The following is a 25,530-nucleotide window of genomic DNA, read 5'->3' as shown; positions in this document are numbered from 1 at the left end:
GTGGGGGGCAGGGAAGGGAGGGATGGCTCACACCTGTAATCCTAGCGCTTACAAAACCCGGGATCACGCGTTCAAAAAAAAAAAAAAACACAAGAGTCTCAGCCAGTTGTAGTGGCGCATGCTTGTAATCCCAACACTACACTAAAGAGGCTAAACCAGAACTGAAGGCTAGAAGGCAGCCTGACCATACAGGAAGACCACATCTCAATAACCATTGAGTAACTAAATGATAATACCACCTCTTTCGGCAAGGTTAGGCTTCGTCACATTCACAAGTACAGTACATCAAAACTGAAAGGGAATCTTTTACAAGAGGAAGTGAAGCGCTGGCTAATTCTTTTAGTCATGTACAAATATTTGATTCTCTAGTAAAAAGTATCACCAGATAAAGCCTAACGTCTACATACTGATATGTTTTCCTGAGCCTCACAATAGGTAAAAGGTGAAAACTTTTATGAACCTCAGGTTTTTAAAACAGAGTTCCAAAATTGTATAAGGCCGTTTATTCGCTCACCAAACCATCGGTGTATGCTGCTAGTATTCTGAAGGGATTAACACTCTGAGCACGCCCCAAGGCAAATTAGGTAACTAGGTGACTGAAATCAGAAGGCTCGTTAGAAAAAAAAAGTATTTTACTTTCTACATTCACAAAGACTTTGAACGGTTTCAAATGCTTCAGGAAGACTCAGAATCATAGTATTTTAAACAGAATCTACCTCCTGCGTTCAGAGAAACCGTAACCTACATTTAAAACATATTGTCAAAAGGGTGTAAACCATACCCAGGCTTTGAAAATCGCATTCAGTTCGAAATTTTACGTAGTTCTAGATGCTTTCTCTTCGTCTGAGGTGGGGTTTTTTTTTTGTTTCTTTTGTTTTGTTTTGTTTTGTTTTGTTTTTCAGAAGATCCCACCAAGAAATCAATACAGCGCTGTTGGGAACTCAAGACAAAAATCCCAAAGACAGTCTTCAGCGCAAGTGTAACACGCGAAGCTAACCAGTCTCCGGGCTTTCATCCCCAACCAGATCCCTAACCACCACCTCCTCCTCCTCATCCCCGGAACCTGAACCCCATGAATTTCAAAAATCTACGCTACACGGCAGAGCTCAGTAAACGGCGGGCGCGAGCCTCTCTCTGCCCACAGGGCGGGAAGCCGAGAAGCAGACGTGGGTTCGCGGCACTTACAGGTCCGTCAATACCATAAGCTCCGAGTAGGCCCGGTGCAGCAGAAATTCGATGAGAGTGCTAAGCCGGTAACCAGGGCTGGCTGCGGCGGCGGCTGCCGCCGCCACGGCGGCTCCCGGAGGCAGGGGAACCGGGGCGGACGCAGAGCCGCTGCCGCCGCCACCGCCACCGCCGCCGCCGCCGCCGCCGCCACCGCCGCCGCCAGGAGGGATCAGCTGGTGGTTCTCCAGCTGCACTGGGGCCATGGCGGCCCACAGCCCGGCTTGGCGCGAGCGCCCGAGATGTAGCCCTGGAGCCTCCTCCCGGGCTCGGTGACCGCACCGAGGCGGGCGCGGGCAGAGTGGCCGCCGCCTAGCGCCAGGCCGCCTCTGAACAGGAAGCCGAGTCGGAGCTGCAGAGGACCGCCCCCATACAGGGCCGGACGGTCTAGCCGGCCGCCAGGAGGCGAGCGCGGGGAGGAAGGACTGTGGGGGTGGTGGGAGTTTTTGGTGGGGTTGCTCAGCGGCCGCCGGGCCTATCGGCTTCTGCTTCCAAGTTTGCTGCGTTGTGGAGCGGAAGTCGCCAGACAGAACGGAAAAGGAACCCGCGGGGGCCCCCTTCCAGTGGCAACCTGTGACCGTCCCCCCCGCTCCGTGCGGCGCTGAGGGGGAAGGAGGTAGGGGGGGCGGGGGGTGGGAGGGACAGGAGGTAGGAGGGGAGGCGGTGGGGGGGGTGCGTGGGTAGGGAAGCCGAACGGGCGCCGCCGGAAACCACGCCGCCGGTAGGGCCGGCGTCACAGCAACGTCAGCAGCCGAGAGCGTTCCTTCTACGCGCCTAGGTGGCCGCAGCCCATCGGTGGGCTCCGGGGAGGCTTGGCGGAGAAGCCGCCGGTCTCCGCTGTGTGTGTGTGGTGTGGGGGGGGGGGGTGCCCCAGCGCTAGGGCGAGCTTTCCACCGGCGGTGACCGCGCTTTGACTTTTCCCACGCGCCCTCTGCCAAAGGCATCCCTGGCGCGATGCGTGGGAGAAAACGTTACAGTCGTTTATTATGTGTGTGTATGCATCCTTCAACTGTGGGAAAATGGGAGACAACGAACAGAGGCAGGCGGCACAATAACGTCATTTGAATGCAGTGTCGTCTGAGCCTAGCTCGTTGCTGTCACCCAAAGCCCGTCCGTGAAACACTTGTAGTCTTTAAACCCTTCGCTGGCAGTTTGGGCTTTTGTCCCTGCCCTTGCAGTAGCCGCCCTGTCCTGCCTGGGTTATTGCCGCATCTTTTCCCACTGACTCTTTTTCCTCCAAAATTCCACATGTTTTGTATGTTTTGTAATCTTGGCTCCCGTTTGGAATAAACTGCAAGCCTTAAGAAAAAGCCTTTGGATTTCACCTCCATAGATGCAGATGCAGTCGGGGCTTCGAGGGGTTTTTTTTGTTTTGTTTTGCTTTGCTTTTTATTTAGTTACCTAACGATTCTCACGCACAACTCACGGAGAATTCATTGTTAAAAGCTCCTGTTTCTGTTAAACTATTCCTGTTAACATCGTTTGCAACTTCATCTCCCGCAGGAATAACAAATGCTCGTGCTGATCCTAAGGTTAGACAATTCTCTTTGTTCTCCACTTGGACAATTGCAGTACTCTTTGATTCTTGGTCTCGCTGTGTTTTTTTTTTTTTGGGGGGGGGTTGCCTTTTTGGCTCTTGGGCTCAAAGTAGTTAGGACCGCAAACTCCTGCACCACCTCACCCGTTTTTCAGATTGATAAATCATATATTTATTGGGTACAGTGTTAAATTGCAAGGCGTGAATATACTGCCGAATGAATATATCGGACTCTTTTGGCAGGACTCAGGATTGAACACAACCAAATAATAGCCTGTAGTAGCCGCACATGCTGCCACTACATCCCCAGCTGCCTCTTGTTGAGTTCTCCTTAAATGACAGATTTACCTGGAACTTGCTGCGTAAATTAGATTTGATATCCAACTTGTGCTCTCCTGCCTCAGTCTCCCGAGTCACTGGGCTTATAATTGTGCACCTCGGGTCCAACTAAAACCCACTCTCGGCTGTAGGAGCTGTACTAACTATCGGAGATATTAACTAATATTGCCGCCTAACTAAAACAGTGTTATCTCTTGATTTCCCCTTCCTCTGCCCGCAGCCTCTGTTGCTTTAATGAATTAGACTTTTTAAGATTCCACCTGGGTTGGGCGGGTTTAACTGCTCCGAAGCGGTAGTCCTTTTTCCATTTGCTTCGGTTCTTGCCCCTGTTGCGGGCACCAGTGCCGAGTTCCCACCACCATGCCTGGGAAAATTGAGGAAAGGGCTTTCTACTCACATCCCAGCGGCGGAAGGATGCCAAATCTGTCAAGGTCAAGAAGAACAAGGATAATGTGAAGTTTAAGGTTCGCTGCAGCAGGTACCTTTACACCCTGGCCATCACAGACAAGGAGAAGGCAGAGGAGCTGAAGCAGTCCCTACCCGCTGGTTTGGCAGTGAAAGTGCTGAAATGAACCAGTCCTCTACATTTAACTATTAAAAATTCTGGAAAGTCATTAAAAAAAAAAAAAAAAGATTCCGCTGGGCTGGAGAGATGGCTCAGAGGTTAAGAACACTGGCTGCTCTTCCAGATGGTCCTGAGTTCATTTCCCAGCAACCACATGGTGGTTCATAACCATCTATAGTGGCAGAATGCTGTATAAATAATAAATAAATATCCTCTAAATCCATCCATGTTGTTGCAGATGACATTTTATTCTTTGCCTAAAGTAAATAATAGTCCATTGTGTATTGCAAACAGTACACAACTTGTTTATATGTCCAAAGTCTCAGCTAGAGTTCCTCCTGCCTCACTCCTGAATGTTAGGACACTGTACATGAGCCACCTTACCTGTGTATGTGAGTGTGCTTGGGGTCAAGCACGGAACCTCGATAATGCTGTAATGCTATGTCTCATTATCCGCCACTAAACTACATCTTTTCTATCCATTTGATTTCTATCTGTTGATAGGCACTTGGGTTATTTCTATATCTTGGCTATTATGAATGATGCTGTGTTGGACAGGTGTAGTGGGTGTACTCCTGTGATCTCAACACTTTGGAAGTAGACGCAGGAAGACTAGGAGTTAAAGCTGTTCTCAACAACAACCTGGACTATATGAGACCCTGTCTCAAAAAGGAAAAGTATTTGCTGGGCGGTGGTGGCCCACACCTTTAATCCCAGCATTCAGGAGGCAAAGGCAGACAGATCTCTGATATCAAGGCAAGCCCAGTCTACAGAACAAGTTCCAGGACACCCAGGACTACACAGAGCTCTCTCTTTGGCATAGTAATTTCATTTCCAATTAATGTATACCAAGAAAATTAGATTACTGGATCATTTGGTAATCTCTTTAGTAATTTTCCAAAATGGCTGTAGTAGTTTTGAGGTCTCACCGATAGTATATAAAGGTTCTTTTTTTCTCCCTGTCTTCATCATCATCCTTTTTGGTTCAGAACCATTCTAGCAGGTGTAAGGTCATATCTTGTATTTTTAATTTTCATGGGGAAACAGACAACACAGTGGCGTCAGCTAGAATCAGACCATTTCTTTTCCAGTTTTGACTTGTCTTATTAAAAGTTTTTTTTTCTCTATTTTGAAAACAATATTGACTTCAATTAAGACATTCTGGTTGTTACATACAGAAGATAGTTGTATAAGATGATCCATAGATCATAGTACTTTTTATTTCTGTATGACGTTGATAGGGTTTTAGTTGTGTTTTCTTGTGTAAACACAGTCACAAACCTTACCTCTTTGTATTTATTCTATTAGATAGTAAGGTTCTACCTAGAGAGAGTTTCACTGGTCCAAGGCAGTGAGAGAACATCTCCAAAACAGAAAAGAGGTGGATGACAACTGAGGTCCTCTAGCCACGCGCACTCATATGGCACACGTGTATACACACCCTGCTAAGATAACTGTTATGCCTGGTTTCCTGAAATGGCCTCAATAAAAAAAAAAAATTTATCTTTAGGGCCAGGTGTGGTGACATATGCCTTTAATCCCAGCACATGGAGGCTCTGAATTCAAGGCCAGCTTGGTTTACAGAGGGAGTTCCAGGACAGCCAGGACTACACACACACACATAGATAGATAGATAGATAAAGAGATAGGAAGGCATATTAATTTAAATAGAAATACCAATTGGATTCGCTTCAGCCTTTACCTCTCATAACTCAAAAACTGTTTTATGCCCCAAGGTTCGATGGAGAGGGGCTGGAAGGAAACTATGGGAGAGTAACCAGTCAAAGTACTTCAGTCTTCCTAGGTCACTTGTATATAAATTAAATAGCATAAATACTTGTCAGAGATTGTGGCCCTTCGGGTGGAAGAAAAATGCATTTGTACTAGCACATAGATTGCTGCTATAGCTGTCTACAAAGTCACATACCTTCCAGGTTTCGGTACCCTTGTCAATGAGAGACAATGCTGGAATAGTCGGAAATAGAAATCATGAGGGGCTGGGGGCAAGAAAGATGGCTCGGCAGTTAAGACTACTTGCTGCTTTTCCACAGGACAAGTTCAATTCCCAGCACCCACATCACGCAGCTCACAACTGCCTCTAACTTCAGCTCTAGGGCATCCAATGCTCTCTTTTCCTGTCTTTGTAAACCAGTTGTGTCTTACCCCAAGAGAGGATGCCACTCACTTCGGTTCTGCTGGTGCTGACTGACAGGAGTTCCTCAGTCACATCATCCAGCCCCACATTCATTGACTAGCTTCTTGGTTTTTGGGTTTGTTTTGTGTGTGTATGTGTGTATGTGTATGTTGTTTTGTTTTGTTATTATTAATTCACCCAAAACTCATTATTGCAACCAGGCTGGCCTCCAACTTGCAGAGATCTGCCTGCCTCTGCCTTCTGAGTGCTGGAACCAAAGGTGTGTGCCACCACAGTCAGCAAATTCACAAAGTTTTTTTTTTTTTTTTTTTTGGTTTTTCAAAATAAGGTTTCTGTGTGTAGCCTTGGCTGTCCTGGAACTCACTCTGTAGACCAGGCTAACCTTGAACTTACAGAGATCTGCCTGCCTCTGCCTCCCTAAGCACTGGGATCACAGGTGTGCACCACCTTGCCTAGCTGTAAATTCAAAACCAGTACTGGTAGGGAAATTTAAAAGATGCAGTTAGGATATTTTGTGTGCCTGTCCTTCCCACCTCTATCATGAATCTGTTCAAACTGTAAAGCCAGAAACTGGAGCCAAAGCCTGGGAACGCCTTTATGATTTTTATTTAACTGCCCCCAACTATAGATATGAATATGTCTCATCATTATGTATTTATTCTGAACATCAGCAAAGCTTATAAAAAGTCACAACTTCAAAAATTAAAACACAACTATAGCAATAGCAAAAAATGTTGCTAATATTTTTCTACTTGAGAAATGTTGATTTTTCTCTACAGAGATAGTGGTACTCACTTCTGTGGAATTGCACCTGAAAGACCCCTGCCTCACCCTAAGTTAAACATAGCTAACGCCATTTTGTGAGACACCACTGTTTTGTAAAACTCTGAAGGCCAGATGAGAAACTGGAAAATTGCTGAGAAATCCTAGCTGTGTCACCCACTTGGGATATCTGTGGTCAGGCTGCCCGCCCCTGTTGAGTTAAAAACAACTTGTTGTGACTACCCTCATGGGATATCTGTCAGAGATTGTTCCAGCTGAGATAGGGAAAAACAAAATAACAGGTGGCCCGTACGGGGACATCACGACCCTTTTGACCATCCAGTTCCTGGGATCCTGGCGTCCCTGCCAAACTTTGACGAAAACCGTGGTCTCATGTAAACGTACCAATCAGCCCCCTGTAACCATGCTTCTCGCTTCTATACCCACACTTCTGCTCTAAAACCCTATAAAAACCCCAGCTTTCCACCCAGGGGAGCAGCAGGTCTGCTGCCCCGGGTACCCGGATACCCGGGTACCCGTGTATCAAAATAAAAGCCTCTTGCTGTTTGCATCTGAATGGCCTCGTTGTTCCTTGGGAGGGGGTCTCTCAGATGAAAGATACCCCCCGGGGATCTTTCACACCTAAATATTTTTGAAGATACCACATCTTGGTCTGGGCATGGAGCTCAGTTAATAAGAGTTTTTGCCTAACATGAAAAAAAGATCCCATCTTCAATCCACATCAGTTGGTCATGGTAGTCCATACCTCTAATCCCAATACCAGGGAAATGGAAAGAGGAGAACAAGAAGTTCAGGGGCATCCTTTCATGTTTAAGGCTACACTGAGCTATGGAGGGGGAACTTGTCTCAAGAAAATAAGGCATGGTGGCGCACACACACACATTTAATTCCAGAACTCGGGAGGCAGAGGCAGGTAGACCTCTACAAGTTGGAGATCAGCCTGGTCCACATATAATTCCAGGCCAGCCAGGCCTACATAATAGAGACCTTGTCTCAGTTTTAAAAAAGAAAAGGAAGGAAAAGAAAAAAAATTACATTTTGCTTAACTCTTCACTGTCCAAATCAGTTCAGCTCTTATTCACAGACCCAAGAAGACTTTTGAGCATATCTTCTGAAGCAGCAGCTCATCTGCTCTCTGAGAAGCATTCCACAACCTCTGGAGGTACTTGTCATTGTCAGGTACTGGGATGGTGTTGATAGAAGCCAAGGACACTGGGAAGCTCCTACAGTGTGACACAACAGCCCTCCTACAAGGAAGAATTGTTGGTCAGTGGTGCTGAGGACAAGAAACCCTACTCCAAAAAAAATCTTTTTACAATTGAAAGCCAGACACGTTGTCTTCTGGGGGGAAAAGTATAGGAAGACATCTTGCTAGTTATGACTAAAATGTCATTGCCTCCTAGTAAGGGGAACAGAAACTGTCTCTGACATGAACTCAGTGGCTGGCTCGTTGACCTCCCCCCACCCCCAAGGGAAGATCAGCCTTGCTAGGCCACAGAGGAGGACACTGCAGCCAGTCCTGATGAGACCTGATACACTAGGGTCAGATGGAAGGGAAGGAGGACCTCCCCCACCAGTGGACTTAGAGAGGGGCAAGGAGGAGATGAGGGAGGGAGAGTGGGATTGGGAGGGAAGGGGGGGAGCTACAGCTGGGATACAAAGTAAATAAACTGTAATATTAAAAATGTCATTGCCTGGTACTACCTAGCACAGCACTAAAACTCAAGTTTCTTGTTCTTTGGACCCAGGTTTCTCAGAGGGCAATAAGATGTCCATAGATAGCCAGGCTCAGTGGTGCTTACCTGTAATCCCGGCACTCTGGGAGACAGAGGCAGGCGGATCTCTGTGAATTCAAGGCCAGCCTGGTCTACAAAGTGAGTCTAGGACACGGCTACACGAAAAACCCTGTCTCAAAAAAAAAAAAAAAAGTATCCATAAAGCACAGGATGACTGGGTCATAGGCTGATGTGAACAGATTTCATCCACTCATAACACAAGAAATGTTCCCTTTTTAGAAATGTAAGGATTAAATTGTTGAGTTCTTTTAAACTGTAGCCAGGCATAATGGCACACGCCTTTAATCCCAGCACTAGGGAGGTAGAGTCAGGCAGATCTCTGTGAGTTCCAAGACAGCCTACTCTACTTAGTGAATTCTTGGCCAGCTGGGACTACACAGAGGGACTGCAAACAACAATGATAATATGTGTGGCTATAGTATTAAATATTGTCCTTTGCAGCTTTTATCACTTTTGGGGGCCAACAGGACACCTGTCTGCAATTTGCTGTGATTTTTCTCAAATATAAAAAAGTAACTATTACCTGGGTGGTGATGACAGTGTGTACCTTTAATCCTAGCACTCAGGAGGCAAAGGCAGGTGGAGCTCTGTGAGTTCAAGGCCAGCCAGCCTGGTCTACAGAGCAAGTTCCAGGAGAACCAAGGCTATGCAGAGAAACTCTTCCTGGGGAGAAGCAACTATTGCATTTGTATTCACTCTCTACCCAACTTCCTTTAGTACAGACATTTTGTGATAGACCATTTGGTTTACCAAGTAGCTTCCTGAGTGATTGCACTTAACACCAAGTACTTTATAGGAAATAAGGAACTTTCTTTGAAAGACTAGGTTAATGTAGCTACTACACCGATATCTGCCTCTGGACTCCTCAGAGACCCTTGACTCCTTTACAAAGTTTACTACAAAGCTTAATTTCTAGCAAAACATGCTACATTTGTCTGTGTTAGAATGTTCAAGTGTGTTATACCTTAATTCACAAATGCTACTGCTCAGTCACTGTTATATAAAGTAACAATTCCTCTCCCAAGGAAAGGAACGTGAAAGCCTGACTTCAACTGTCTGCATGGCCTTCCATTGAGTGGGTTTCAGTAGTACAGATTTGGAGCTTACAAAATCATGTTCTGAGGGCTGAATTTCATGGCTCTTGGCCAAAAGAAGGGACTGAGAAAGTAAAAAAAAAAAAAAATCAGCTCAGAGTGAGAAAGTGCAAATGTGTGTCAGCCATTCAGTAGCCTGGAATAATACACAAATAAAGCCAACTGAACAGGTAACAGAAAATAACATCTGTCCCAAGAGATCACTACAGCTAGAAAGTCCCGTAACAGCCAGCACCTTTGGGTGACTACTGCTTCCAGGCTGACTGAGAAACTTATTCTTTTAAAGTACCCACTGAAATGATATCTTTCAGAGTAAAGCGCATGGGGGTGGTTCTGAAGAAATGGCTCAGTAATTAAGAGCACTTGCTGTTCTTGCAGAAGACTAAAGTTTAGTTTCCAGCACCCACAATGGACAGGCCACAACCTCCTGTTATTTCAGTTCCAGGGGCTATAACACCCACCTCAGGACTCCATAGGTATCTGTACACAAACGGCACACATAAACGCAGAACAATGTGGTAGGAATAATGCCTTTTACTGCCCGAGGAAGGGAAGGGCAGGATGGTTATGGAATTAAGGGAATGTTGGGGCGCCAGTGAAATTTAAATGATTCATTTTCATGGTGGGTTCAAAGCATGGCTGAGTCCAAAGGGCTCAGGTCCGCTCTAAACGACCCTATGCAACTGTGGCTTGGGCTCTATAAGAAATGTACTTGAAATATTGAATCTGGAACTCCAAACTAAAACCACCATGCCCAACTCTTAGTTTTCTACAGTTTTTGAACAAGATGAAATGAGTGGAAAGAGAAGGATACTCCAAATTTTAAGCTAAAAGGAAAGCTTAGAAACAATATTCCAGAAGAAAATAGTAATTATAACCTGAGTTTTATAGTTGCTTTGTTGGGGGTTGGTTCAGGTTGGACCTGAAATTCAATTATGTAGCCTAGGTTGGCCTTGCATTTGTATTACCCCACCCTACCAGCTTCTACTTACCAAGTGCTGAGATTACGGTGTTAAACCCCCATACCTGTCTTAGACACTTGAGATTTGCTTTGCTTATTTATGAAGGCTAAATAAATTGCTTCCTCTGAATGTTGTCAAAAGATTATTAAAGGCATGTACCACCAAGATATCCAAGTAAAAGGGAATGAAACTGTACCTTGAAACCTGACATTGGGTCCAACCTTTATGAGCCCTTGAAATCTCCACATAACTGCGGAAAAGTTAGACAAAATTGCCTCACATGGGCAGAAAAGTGCCAGTCTATCCTGCTGAATGTGAATAAAAGCCAGTTAGCTCCTCTTTATGGATGTTGCATTCAATTAACTTGACACTATGGGTCATGATTTAATGTCACAGCACCAATGCTTGATGACAGAACATGTTTACAGATAGAACAAACAATAAACACATTGAACAGACCATTCACAGTCCTGTTTTGATGACTCATGCCACTGAACTTTAGCCTGTCTGTCTGTCCCTGGTATGTAGTTGTAACAGCTCATTTATAGACTTGCGCAGTCCCAGGCTGACCTGGGCCAGAAACCGGAATGTGTCTCAGTCTTTAACACTGTGGGCTCTGACTTCAGAAAAGCAAAAATAAGTGAAGTTCAGCCTTCACTTATTTTTTTTTTACTCTATTTTTTAATTAAATTTTTGAGACATAGACTTGTAAATCAGGCTGGCCTTGAATTTGCTGTGTAGCTGATGATGATCTTCAACTCCTGGCCCTCCTGCCATTGCTTCTGGAATGCAGAGATTACAGAGGTCACAGGCATGGGTGAACATGACCCGCTTTTTTTTTTTTTTTTTTAATTCTAAAAAGTCCAAATATCGCCCATCGATTGTATCAGTTAGGAGTAATTTGGGCCCCAAATGTGGAAAGCATGACTGCTTTGCTTTTTCTCGGACACCAGGGTGTCTAAAGCTCTTCATCACTAGAGATTTGGTTAGTATCTCAATGGCATCAGAGTCCTCGACTCCATAAGCTCATGACCACAAAATGGTTGTGTAGGCACGAGGTTTTCAACACGCTACTTTGGGGGTTTCTTGAAGCTTGTACCTCCCTTCCAATCCCCTAACCCCAGGTAGGGGAAAGAAGGTTGTAAGGGAAAGGGGATATAGCCCCCCCCTTCTTCCTGCTGGGTAGGGTCATAGGATTCCTTTGGGGACAATATCAATATCCATTGTCAGTAAATCCAGAAGTTTCAGGTAAACAGCAAAGACAGCAAGCAAGCCCTCCTCTGTCTCCAAGCCACTGCGCCTTCTTCCCTGGGCTATCATATTTAGACCCCTCAAAGTCCTCAGAATTCAACTAATTCCCACTGGCAAAGACCATGCTCCGCAGGAAACAATTAACAGGTGTGGACAAACTAAAACCCCCTACCTGGGGGGGGGGGTAACAAAAACATGTTTACATATCATAAACATGGTTGCAACCCCACACTTGGCATGAAAGAAATGGTTATCAGGAAATTTGTGCCTTCTTCATAAAACAACTTTTCTAGAAGCTCTCCAAGTTTCCACTGGTAGTTTCCAGTCAGCAAAAGGCACTCAAGGTAGGCTGGGTGACAGTGAAAGCAGGAACAGAACTATTTTGTTCATCAGTTCTATTCAGCAGGACACAGGCCAGCAAAATAAAAGTTGTTACAAGGAGCCTACTAGAGATGTCCCCTCAAGACAGTTTATAGTCAATTGAAAGTCTTTATTCCAGCCAGCCGAGACTACACTGAGGTGTTTGGGGACCCACGTATAGCCCTGAGCATACAGACCAAGGGGCTTTGAAAGGCAAAAAGAAGAAAAGAAAAGACACCCCCCCTAGGGGAGGAGGGAGGGACTTATGGGGGGATACAAAATGAATAAAGTGTAATTAATAAAAGTTAAATAAAAAAAAGACACCCGCCCCCAAATACTGTTACCTCTCAGCAGCTGGAAGGTGAGGTTTTTCACAAGCAACCAGTTTAAGCAGTTAGCTGGAGGGGGGAGGTTTACACAAACAGGCAGTTTAACAGAAGCTAAGGTAAGTTAGTGGGGTATCTTGATTTCAGATTTCTAGAATAGTGTTGGGTAGTTCTCCACGGGATTCTGTGTCATAGAGATCAAATTCTAGTTGAACCTAAAATAGCCCCAGCAAGAATACAAGATGGAGGAACTGTCTTGCTCTGTCACAAAATCAAACCTATCCTGTCATGGGGACTTCAAAATCCTGGTCCCATTTACTTTTCCGAATTATAAATCACGCAGGGCATTGAAACTTTGTTTACTAATACATCCTTTAGTACCCTCTGTGGTTGGACCGAATTTTAGGCCCCCATTTTCTTGCATTCGTTCATGCTGCCAGCTCAGTTGTACTAGATACCCCCCCCTTTTCTTTAATTTAGTGCCTACATGCATGCCATGGTATGCATGCGAGGTCAGAGGACAGATTTGGGGAGTAATTTCTTGCCTTCCAATATGTGTTCACTACAGCCATGCTCAAACATTGTCCCTTCAGGGAGGTATTTCCCAGTCTCTGCAAATGGATTTGACCTGTGCTCTCCAGGGCACATTGCTGTTTAAAGTAGCAGCATCTTGAGGACTTCTCATAGGATATCTGGCCTTCAAAATGCCTTCTTCCATTGCTTTGTAGGTCATACGGGACTATGGCATGTGCCTAGTGAATACACATGTGTATGTGCAGGCGCTTATACCTGTGTGTGGCCATTGGAAGGCTGCCGAGACAAAATCTTAAAAAAAAAAAAAAAATTGTGCCATCCTGCTTTAGCCCCTGCCCGCTGCAAGTGGGTGAATGAATGTTGGGATAGTACCTTACCTCTAACTAGCCTCTCCTCTACCCCTACTTTAGTCACCATTTGCCTTGGATTCAGAGGCTCTCAAAATGCTTACGAATAAATGAAGAAAATGATGGCTCTGCCACACTGCAGCAGAACACAAAAGAAAAAAGATGTGGGGCTGTCAAGATAACTCACTTCCTGGGCAAGCCTATTGACCTGAGTTTGATTTCTGGAACCCAGGTATAAGGAGGCAAGAACCAACCAACTTTACAGAGTTGTCCTCTGACTGCTACATATATACCATAATGCTTATACCCATACATAAAATACTAACTTAAACAAACAAACAAACAAAAAACAAAAACGGGAAAGGGGGGCTGGAGAGATGGCTCAGTGGTTACGGGCCCTGGCTGTTCTTCCACAGGACCTGGGATTCAATTCCTAGCAGCTAAATGGCCATCTGTACCTCCAGTCCCAGGGGACCCGACATCCTCACATAGACACACATGCAGGCAAAACACCAGTGCACATAGAATAAAAATAAATTAAAAAAAGATTACCAGTAATATTGTCTAGGTTCAAATCCTGATTCATTCAATCTCACAAATAAAACAGGAATGACCTTCTTTACCCTCTTAAGGAGTTACTTTATTTGATTGTAACAAAATAAGTACTTAAAACAGTGGTTGGCATATAACAGCTTGTGATGGTTAATGCTGACCATGACCTTGACAGAATGTAGACTCACCTGGGCATATCCGTGGGGGAATTTCTAGATGTAGTTAATTGAGGCAGGATGACCTGCCTTCCCCGCCAAGACAAACTGTGCCCTCAGACTAAACCAAAAAACGAACCCTTCCTTCCTTAAACCGCTTTTATTAAGTATTTTATTGCAGCAACAAGAAAAGTGACTAATAACAGTGCTCACTTTTGTTTTGCCAATAATCCTTTTCCAAACCAATTATCAAAAGGTCCTTCGAGGTGCTGTTTTCAGCTGGGCCTCCTTCACAGGCCCTAAGTAACGGGCAGTGCTACTCCCCCGAGCGGGATCATACTTGCGCTACTTTTCTTTCTCTTTCATGAGTAGGCAGCTGCATCCAACGCCAGCAATATTAGATTTGTGGGTATTAGGGATCAAACCCAGAGTATCAGGCTTGGCCATCTTACAGGTCTAAGGTATCTTGATTTTATGAAACTGGTTTATCGTGTGTGAGGAAGCGTGTACATTGCACAGCAGCCACGTGGAGGTTAGGGAATAACTTGGAGTCAGTTCTTCCCTTCCACTACATATGTCCCAGGAATCAATTGAGATTATTGGGGTTAGCAGCAAGTACCTTTATTTATCACTGTTTCCTTTTTGCTTCCTGCTTGATTTAGTCTTATTTTATTTTTTTTATTATTATTATTATTATTATTATTATTTACATTGTATTCACTTTGTATCCTGGCTATAGCCTCCTCCCTTGTCCCCTCCCCTAGTCTACTGATATGGGAGGTTCACCTCACCTACTCTCTGACCCTAAACTCCTTCCCAGCAAGTGTGCTGAGGATCTTTCTCAGTTATTCTCATTTGTGTGTTTGTTCTTTAAAGACACCTGTTATATTTTTTTATTATTATTTTATCATTATTGCCGGGGGTGGGGGGCATGCTTGTGGGGGGGTGGGGGCAGAGGACAACTTTTGGGAATTGGTTCTCTACTTCTTCCTGTGTGGGGGCTGTAGGGATGGAACTCAGGTCACCAAGTTGGTACATAAAGTGTCGGTGTCCACTGAGCCATCTAACAGGACCCAAGATACTGTTCTTTTGTCTGTGGAGTTTTGATCTATAGAAGGAAGTCTGTGTTCTAGCAATGAGAGATTCGAGGTAGGTTTCTGTTAGCTGAATGAATCTGCAGAATCGATCTTCCAATATTGAAGTGGGAAGATTTTGGTTTGGATTTTTTTTCGTGGCTTCTTCAACTCACTGTGTAAGGAAGGATGACCTTGTATTTCTGGCCCTCCTGACTACCTCTCAAGTGACTGAGATGACATGCATTACCACTATGCCTACTTCATGCAGTGTAGGACCAGAACCCAGGGCTCCATGCATGCTAGGCAAGCACTCTACCAACAGAAGCAGATCCCCAGCTCCAAAAGGTAAGTCGTTTCACATCCACATTCTAGATGTAATGATGTCACACAAAAGTGGGGCCTCGTTTATAAGCAGATATTGGTTTATGGAAAGCTTTAAGGGAAGGGAATCTTGCCTAAAAAGTCAATATTCAAAAATCTCTAAACTTTGCCTTTTCTGACTTAAACTACCCGTATTTTTCGGTCATCCCAAGCTGTAAAGTCAGTATTAAAAGTCCACCCATCACCACTCCAGGTGACACACACCCATAATCAGGGAGGCAGAGGCAGGCAGCTCTCTGTGAGTTCAAGGCCAGCCTGGTCTAGTCTACAAAGTGAGCCCAGGACAACTAGGGCTTGTTACATGGAGAAACCCTGTCTTGAAAAACAAAACAAAACAAAAACAAACAACAACAAAAAAACACCATAACTCCAGCCATCTAGTTGATTTCCCCTCTAGAACACGTTATGCCCTTTATCAGTTTGTGGCCTCACAGTTCCTAGTCGCCACCCCCCCCTTCTTTGCCTGTTTTGTAATATTGGCATTATAAGCAGTTACCAGGTTCACACTGTCGAGCTTAGTCAGGTGCTGGAGAAACAGTACAAAGCCCAACAGTGACAGGAACTTGTCTTTCTAGTTTGGCTGGTTTCCTTTTCCTGGCATGTCTACTCCAAGCGGTTTGTAGCCAATCTAGTGGCCCCCACCGTTCAGCAATTGCCAGCGGGTAGCATCCTTGTTAGCAGCGTATAGAGACTTGGTGGCATGCACCTAAGCAGCAGCTCCCGCTCATGAGCTCCCGTTTCTTAGTGCCAGCTGCTCACCAGCAGCAGCTCACTAGCACTCTGACAAGCAGCCCGCTTGTCTCTAGCCTTGCCCAGCTTTACCACGCTGCCCCTCGGAGGACTCTTCCGCTGTCCAGCCAGCTACAAACGTCAAACAGTGTGGACGTTAGACTGGATGGGACAGGGTAGTGCCAAAGTGTTGGCCTTCCTCGAAGCCATAACTTCCACTCCAGGGGTAGCAGCTTCTTGCTATACTAACTTTCCCTCCTTTTCATTCTCCTGTCAGTCATCCTTTGTGGGTGGGTGTATGTGGAGGGGTGCATGGAGGTGCGTCCATGTGTGTGTATGAGTCAGAAAACACATTTGGACACCAGGCCTCGAGAGTCTTCCACCTTTTCGAGACAGGATTCCTCATGGGGCTGGAACTTTTCCAAGTAGACTAGCCTACCTACCTGGACTGTGGGTTCATGAGGTCAAACTGTCTCAGCCTCTCATCTCACCATCACAGGGATGACAAGAAGATGTCATCACCGTTCTTTTTTTTTTTTTTTTTTTTTATACAAGTTCTGGGGATCTGAACTCAAGTCCTGACACTTTTAGGCAAATGTCTTACTGACTGAGCCATCTCACTAGTCCTTTATCCATTTAGTGATCATCTTTACTAATTCTGCTCACAAACCATGTTCAAATTACTGGTATGGTTTCTGCCTCCTTACTGAGCCCTAATTGATACGTCTGGCAAAACTAAATGCAAAGACTCCAGGTTGGATTAAATTAAATTTGAAAAATGGCATCCTGTCACTGTCAAACTTACAATGAAAGATTTTAAAAGCTGACAGAAAGCTAGCACAAATTTGTAGACATAAGGAGTGAAAGGATAAGAGCCTGCACCCACCCCTAGAATAGAGACAGTAGGCTAAAAAAAAAAAATCAAAAGGATGTAAAATCAGTTCGGTTTGGATAACTGTAAAATCTAAAAGAAGAATAAGGGCCCTCAAACCACCCCCCCCCCAAAAAAAAAAAAGCTTCTGCTGGTGAAATGGTTCAGTGGATAAAGATGCTTGCTTTCAAACCTAACAAATTCCTGAGACACACGTGGTAGAAGGAGAGAATTGACTCCTGAAAGTTGTCCTTTTACTTCCATACTTGCACCACACACACACACACACACAATCTAATATAAAATACATTTAAAAAGAAAATCGAGGACTAGGGAGGTGACTCAGGGTTAAGAGTACTAACTTCTCTTGTAAAGGACCCATGTTGGGATCTAAGCACCCATAACAAGCATCTCACGACTGCCTATAACTTCAGCTCCAGGGTGCCTAACGCCCTCCTCTCTCAGTGGTGGTGCATGTCTGTAATCCCAGTTCTTGGGAGGCAGAGGCGGGGATCTCTCTGTGAGTTCAAGGCTAGCCTGGCCTAACAGAATGAGTTCAGGGGAGCCAAGGCTACACTGAGATACCCTGTCTTGAAAACAAAACAAAAAGAAAAAATACAGGCACTTTGGGTGCAGAAGAGGTGTCTAAGCATGTTAAGGACGTGCATTATTCTTACAGAGGGCCTGCCCTGACTCACATCTCCAGTTCCAGGGGAATCTGATACCATCCTCTGACCTCTGCAGGTACCCCAAAGGCACATGGTGGACAGATAAACAAGCAAGCAAAACACTGATTGACATAAATAAATGTAAAAATATGTTTTTAAATGCAGGCACTGAAAAGTAATTCAGTGGATATGTTGCAAAGCAGATTAGACACAGCTAAAAAGAAGAGAATATACAAAAATAGATTAAGGCAGTTTTCCTGAATGCAGTAACATGGAGTAACACAGTGTCGAAACATATAAACCCATTTGAGACTTAGAAGATAAAATATAGAAAACTAAGAGAATTCGGGTGTAGTGGAGCACACCTTTAATTCCAGCACTCGGGAAGCAGAGGCAGGTAGATCTCTGAACTTTAGGCCAGCCTGGTCTACAGAGTGAGTTTCAGGGCCACCCAGAGAAACCCTGTCTCAAAACAACAACAAACAATAATGGTAGTAGTAATGCTAAGAGAAGTATTTATAGTGTGTTCCCTTGTAGGCAAGAAAGGAAGAAGAATGTGGGATATGGCTGTGGGTGCCTGAAGTCCCAGCGCTTGTGAGGCTGAGGCAGTGAAAGTGACAATAGAGATAAAAACCAATGTATGTGTTTGTATGTGTGTAGAGGTGGCAGATGTGGGCAGGGTTAGGACCCAGAGTTTGAGTGCATACATTTTATATTGGTTCAGCTTCTCAAAGACATGTGTTATTCTGGACCCTCTTTGACAGAAGCCAGGATGAGGTTGGCCACTCAGGACTGATCAGGGAGATGTCTGTGAGAGTGAAAGAGGAGGAGCCTTCAGACAACGCAGTCCTAATGCCTGGGGAAGGTAGGTTATTGCACGGATTCCTACACTGCGGGGCAGTTCTGGAAAAGGCTTGTCAGGCTGATGAGACAGCGTCAGACCCAAATACCCATCAGAGGGAACACATATACTGCAGAAATGGAACTGCCTTGATACCCATGCCACGCTTAGTCACTGGCTGCTATCAGCAGCCTTTGTGAAGGACTATGTCTGCCCTGATGCCTTGATAGATTGAGAATACAGGGGACTGAGGCCATCTGTCACTTATGTTTCTTGGAGCAAGAGATTGGAGTGGCATATTTTCATAGCTGCCGCATCATGAGACTGAATTTTGTATTGAAAAGAAAGAGGAGTGAAGGCATTTTCAGACAAAGGCTGAATGAGCTTATCACTTGCATGTCTTCTACATCACATGAAATTTCATTGCACGTCTAAGCATCATTTTGGATTTGAATCAGCAGCCTGGTGCTGACACTCTGTTGATGTAGCATGACTTCCTGTATCACTTAGCAACCTCTTAAGGATTTGCTTCAGAAAGAAATTTTTTAAGCCCTGGAAGAACAGTATAAGGTGGAAATGGCAGTAGAAAGCAAACACACTAGGAAACATTTGGGTAAGAAATCAATAAATGTAGCCATCAGCAAGCTAACTCAGCAGCCTGACTTACCAAGTCCAATCCCCAGAGCCCACATGGTAGGAGGAGAGAACCTACCTACTCCAGCAAGCTGGCCTCTGCCTTAGTCAGTTGCTCTATTGCTGTGAAGAGACGCCATGACCATGGCAACCATGGTGAAAGAAAGCATTTGCCAGGCTTTCTGACCTTTAACCCCATCAGAGGCAGGCAGATCTCTGTGAGTTCGAGGCCAGCCTGCTCTACAAAGAGAGTTCCAGGACAGCCAGGGCTGTTACACAGAGAAACGCTGTCTTGGGGAAAAAAAAAAAGAAAAAAGAAAAAAAGAAAAGAAAAAAAAAAAAGAAAGAAAGCATTTAATTGGGACTAGCTTAGTTTCAGAGGGTTAGTCGGCTGTCCTCATGGTTGGGAGCATGGCAGTATACAAGCAGACACGGTAGCTGGGAGTTCTCCATCCAGATTCACAGGCAGTAGAAAGAAAGAGACCCTGGGCCTGGCTTCAGTTTTTTTGAAACCCCAAAGCCCACCCCCAGTGAGACACTGCCTCCAGCAAGGCCATACCTACTCCAGAAAGGCCACATGTAATCCCTCTCAAGTCATGCCATTCCCTGGCATTCAAATCTATGTGCCTATGGAGACCATTCCTATTCAATTCATCATGGCTTCTGACTTCCGCATGTGCACACACATGCACAAAAATAAAAGAAATGTAATTTTAAAATCAACAAATATGCGGGTAAACCTATTGTCATCTAGATAAATTTAATTTTCATTTTTAATTAATCACCTGTAATTTAAGGCCTAGATATGATCTTGATTAGGTAATTAGGTAAGTACAGAAATGAACCAGATTCCCATGGTGCATGCCTGTGATTGCAGGACTTGGGAGGATGAGGCAGGAGGATTTTGAATTTGAGGCTAACCTGGGCTACATAGGGAACAACTCTCTTAAAAAATACAATTACAGTACATTAAAAATGAAATTATTCCCCCAGATAGGGGAGCAGCCTTCCCCCTGATGGGGGAGCAGCATTACCAGGCCACAGAGGAAGACAAAGCAGCCAGTCCTGATGAGACCTGATGGAAGGAGAGGAGGACCTCTCCTATTAGTGGACTAGGGGAGGGGCAAGCGAGGAGATGAGGGAGGGAGGTCCCTATAGCTGGGATACAAAGTGAATAAACTAATTAAAATAAAAAAATAAAAAATTAATTTAAAAAATGAAATGAAATGAAAATACTAACAGGTAAAATTGGAAGGGGGAATTGGAGGTATTTTAAGGTTTGTGCATTTGTCATGAGAATTGAAAACCACAACTTCAGATTTCAAACAAGTTATGTTAAAACTTAAGAGAAATGGCCCAGTTAGTAAAATGCTTGCCTTGCAAGCATGAGGACTTGAATTTGCTCCCCAGAACCCATGGAAAAATGACAGATACAGTGGTTCATTCATAATCCCAGTGCTGGGGAGGCAAAGACAAAAGGATGGCTGGGCCTCGCTGACCAGCCAGTCCAGCCTACTCAGCAACCTTCAGCCCAGTGAGCAATCCTATCTCTTAAACACCAGGTGGATGGCCCAAAAGATAAGAGCTAAGGTTGATCTCAGGTGTCGATGCGTTTCCATGCAGACCCCCCCCCACGAGTGTGTGTACACACATACATAAAGAGAAGTTACCCAGGCTGTAAACACGTTCTACATGAGGGGTAGGGAGGATTACTCAGAGGGAGGAGCTGGAAGGCCTGAGGGCAAAAACCGGAGCCAGGAGGCTTTATTCCCAAATCTAAGAAACCTAAGCGTTTCTCAGCTAGGTTTTAAAACTGCTTTAGCCTAGGGCCCTGTAGGTGGGGTGTGGGGGGTGGGGTGTGTGTGTGTGTGTGTGTGTGTGTGTGTGTGTGTGTAGGTAAGACAGGATCTCATTATGCAACCCAGGCTGTCCTGAACTCAGACTTCTGCCTCTGCCTCCCACTACTGACACTGGAGATGCATACCACCACAGCCTGCATTGGTGACTCCTTTTTTCCCTTCATTTTTCTCCTTATTAACTAGAACATCAAGAACTCTTAGCCTGGGCCTCAGCTATCACTATGTTCTGCAGATGCACGAATAGTTTGTACTTTTAGCTTCACAGGTCCATAGATGGGAGGGAAAAAACCTGTGTGAGGAAGCGCAGCGCACCGGAGCTAAATGACTGGATAAGATTTTGGACTTTGGAGCTGATAAGATTTAGATGGGAAGTGGGACTTTGAGGACAAGCATAAATGGGACAAGCCCCCTGGGAAATTTGGTAAAGAGTGACTATGATTTCTAGTTAGGAGAAGCGTGAGCTACTGGGGGGGGGGGACAGGATGTGGCAGGCACGAGGTATCTGTTTAGTAGTCTTCAAAGATCTCTCTTTTTAGAGCATCCAGAACGTAGAGATATGATCAAAGCTGTGAATATGCGATCTCTCCCGTGATAATGTAATTTCATATAGGGAGATTATCTCTGTGGGCCCACCTGGTCATATAAGGTTGGTTTGGTTTGGTTTCTGTGGGTGGGTGTTTTGCCTGTATGTATGTCTGTGTACCATATGCATGCCTGCGGTCCTCAAAGGCTAGAAACAGGCATTGTAGAGGGAAAAAAAATTAGTAGAGTCAGGTTAAACATCAGAATTAAGTAGTTGCTTCTAGAAGTACTTAGACCTTGAAGAAATCATTGTAGAGAAGAGTGTTTTCTATGATTTACAGGGTTTTTTTTGTTCTTGTTTTTTTGATGGAGCTTTACAGCCTTTGCATGACTTTAGTCAGAAGATGGTCCTGGCAGACCTGGAGTGTCTTACATTGTGGAATAGTGCACAATAAGGACTGAAATTGCAAGGGTGAGGTGCTCCTTCAAAAACATACAGCTGAGATCAGGGGCCGGAGGAACTTGTTTTACCCCCAAAACAACTTTTGCATAACAAGCAATAAATATGCTTTACCATATAGTGGTTTGAGGTTCAGCCCATCAGACGCTGGACCTCCCTGCTGCCTGCAAGACCATATTGTTTCCTGGAGTGAGCCTCTTTTCCCTTGTAACTTCACAAAGCAAGTCCTGGACAGCCAAGGCCACACAGAAAAACCAGCCGTGTCTCGAAAACCAATAAACAAACAAACAAACAAACCACAAAAAGAAAGAGATGAATACAGTGCAGGATTTAAACCTTGTGTTTGTGCGAGTTGGTGACCCTTTGTCCCCTAAGTATATGCACACAGGGTACCGTTAAAAGCTCCACAGAGAAAGCTAGATTGCATCCCCTTTGTTTCATTTGCTTAGCTTTTGTTTTCTCTCCATACATGTGTTCCTGTGAACACATGCTTGTTAAGTTAACCCTTCACTTTCCCTACGGGTCTGTTTTTTTTGTTTTTTTTATATATATATATATATATATATACATATTTATACTGTAATGTGATGACCTAACCGACACATTTGATCTTATGTCCATGGGAAAGTGCAAGTCTTCGTTCCTCTGAACTGCCTGAGCAGTGCGTGTCCCACAATGACAAAAAAAGATGGCGAGATTTATCTTCTTAACTCTGCTGGTCAGAGCTATGCCTTTCCATTTTTCAGTGGTGCATATTTAATACACAACAAAACTTTAAGCCATAACAGGCTTTTCGCATTGTAATTTGTCACCTTTGCTTTACAGAGTAAATACCAAATAACCATTTTATAAGAAGAAAAAAAAAAAAAAAAGGAAACAACAAATGACCATGTAGCTTTTGTCCTTTGTTCTAGTATGCTTTCCATTGTCAAGTAAATGTAATGTTTCTAAGTTTTTAGAAGACAGAAATGAATTTTCAAACTTCATGGCTTGAAAGTGTCTCCTGTTGTGAAATATCTTAAAATATGGTGGCGGTTTTTTGTACCAACTCAGGCTCTTTTTGATCAATGAGTGCTATATCGGTTACAGAAATAATAAGTGTGCAGACGACAAAAAAAAAAAAAAAAAAAAAAAAACACATCCGCAAGGTTGCCAAGTAGGACATGGGAGACCCAAGCCTCGAGTCTTCCTCACCTTTGGGGATAGCTACGGGGTAAAGAAACAGAGTAACTGAAGGCCTGAAGGAGGGTGATTGGTGGTGAAGCAGTTGGTGGCTTGTGCCCATGTACTCAGTCTCTTTGGCTCTTTGTGCAATGTTCGCTTAGAAAATGGTCTAAGGATAGAGTTTTCAGTCTCCTGATGTCAAAAGGCCATCCATCAGATACCTGTTCAGACCCAAAAGAAGAGTCAACAGGCCTCGAAGGGGGAAAAAATAACCCCCAAATAAAATAAAGTCGGCCTTCAAGTCTCTTCTAAAGAATAACCTAGGCAACCATTATCATTAAGACTCATATGTCAGAGGTTTTATCTGCAGCCACGCTATTAGGAAAGTGATAATGTACTACTCAGCAACATTTTCAAAGACAACTGAAAGCAAGTACCTAAGGACCATAGGAGCTCAGAATCAGAAATTTAAAAAAAAAAAAAAAAAAAAAAAAAGTAGAAAGGGTCGCTGAGTACAGAGGAGACTAGGTAAGCTGTGTTTATTGGCTTGTAAAGATCAAAGCTGGGATCCTGTCCTCCCACTCAGTCTTACAGACCTACATCTGTCTTCTTTTTATGGCTCTCGTGCCCTTGAAACATGCGCCAGAGATATGGAATGTACAGGTTTCAGTCGTGAACCCTTTTAATGAATGCCTAGTAGATGCTGGTGGCCCACCAAGCAAGGGTTCTGTTTTATTCCAAGAGGCCCTGACTGTTCCCTTATCATAGTTATCTTGGATCTGTTTGTCCCTCTGTGGTCACTATCCTGTTCAATCTAGATTAGCGAGCAATTATGCTCAGTGTAGATCCTTATCCCTAAAACACGCTTTGGCTGGATGACTCTAAGACCCAGGTTGCTGCAGCCTTTCCAGGCTGCTGTAGCCTTCTTAGGATTTTCCATAAACCATTGCCACTGGGCTGTTGGACCCCTTACAGTCTAGGCTCCTGTTCTTATTTGGCTTTCTATGTTCTCTGTCAGTATGTATTTGCTGTTGTCCTGGCTTTACAAAATGCCCTGTTGCTGCCCTAAGTATCTTTCTGCATAAACACTGGCACTGTATGTAGCCTAGCTCATATGTTCGTATTTAGTTTTTGGGGTGTGTGTGTGTGTGTTTGTGATGGTTTTAAAAAATATATTTATTGTTGTTGTGCAGTAGGAGGAGGATCCGTGCATGTATGGAGGTCACAGGACAACCTTGTAAAGTCAGTTCTCTCCGTCCACCTTTTTGTGGGTTCTGGGGCTTGAATTCTGGTTGTCAGGCTTATATCAAAGGTACTGTAAACCACTGAGCTAGAGTGCCAGCACATGTGTGTGAATGTTTTGCTCGAGATAGGCATTAGCACATTTGCACTTGCCAATCAGGGACTCTATTGTTGAGCTCTACCCCTAGTTTTCTTTTTTTCCCTTTTGAGACAGGGTCTCACTGTGTAACCCTGGCTAGCCTGGAACTCTCTCTATATATAGACCAGGCTGGTCTTGAACACACAGAGATCTACTAGTCTCTGTTCCCAAGCACAGGGATTCAAAGGCATGTGCCACTATGCCTGGCTCAGAGGGATAACAGCATCTAGTTTTACTGTACAGAGAAATCCTACTATAAAAGGGTTGAGGAGGTGGCTCAGTAAATAAAGGTGCTTGCTGCCAAGCCTGATGGCCCTAGTTGTAGTACCGGAACCCACATGGTAGGAGAGAACCAATTCCTGGCAGCTGTCCTTCATACATGTGCCATGGTACACACATGCGCCACACATACACAATGGATACGTAAATCAAGAAATCATAAGTTTTAAGCACATAGAAATCCCTCTGGGTAGGGGCAGGAAAGAAAGCTAGTAGTTGCATAACTTGAATGTTAAAATGGGAAACCAAAGAAGAAATGTTAACCGCATCAACTTCTGGGAGTATGACAGGTGTGTGTGAATCTTCTTTTGTTGACCTGCATCTGTGCACCAGGCAACAGAAAACATTAGGAATGGACAGAGAATGAACAAACAAAAGAAAGTAATTCTTCTCACCTCTACTGCTTGAACTGTGTAATGGAAGTTTTGGTTTCTTTGTAAACTCAGTCATGTTACATAAATGTTTTTGTTTCAATCCCAAGTGTGGGATTTTGGTTGGGCTGTAGTTCGTAGGCAGTTGATACTTGTCTCCTGTGGGCTGTGGCCTTTGACAGCTGGTAACAGAGAGAGGCATGGTCTACGACTCTTAGGATATAAAGATGAAAGCCCAGAAAGAGCAAGTGTGGTGCGCAGTGTGTTGGCGTGTGGCCTGTAGCAGTTTGAAGAAACCAGAGATGGATGGTGTAG

At 44.4% G+C, this 25,530-nt stretch overlaps 1 protein-coding gene across 2 annotated transcripts in view; it reads right to left on the bottom strand.

The window, feature by feature from the left end:
• Med14 (mediator complex subunit 14) overlaps positions 1-1,557 on the bottom strand; it is a 90,447-nt gene extending 88,890 nt beyond the window's left edge. For both annotated transcript variants that reach the window (XM_055599528.1, XM_055599529.1), the window contains exon 1: positions 1,186-1,557. In XM_055599528.1, coding sequence (XP_055455503.1) covers positions 1,186-1,430 — 245 coding nt within the window. In that variant the 5' untranslated portion in view covers positions 1,431-1,557. The remainder of the gene's footprint in view (positions 1-1,185) is intronic.
• Between the last annotated feature and the right edge of the window lie 23,973 nt (positions 1,558-25,530).

The sequence above is a fragment of the Psammomys obesus genome, unplaced genomic scaffold (assembly GCF_907164565.1).
Source record: "Psammomys obesus unplaced genomic scaffold, mPsaObe1.curated_primary_1811, whole genome shotgun sequence".
NCBI classification, from domain to species: Eukaryota; Metazoa; Chordata; class Mammalia; order Rodentia; family Muridae; genus Psammomys; species Psammomys obesus.
Note: the sequence above shows the minus strand (reverse complement) of the source record. Positions and strands in the feature narration are given on the sequence as shown.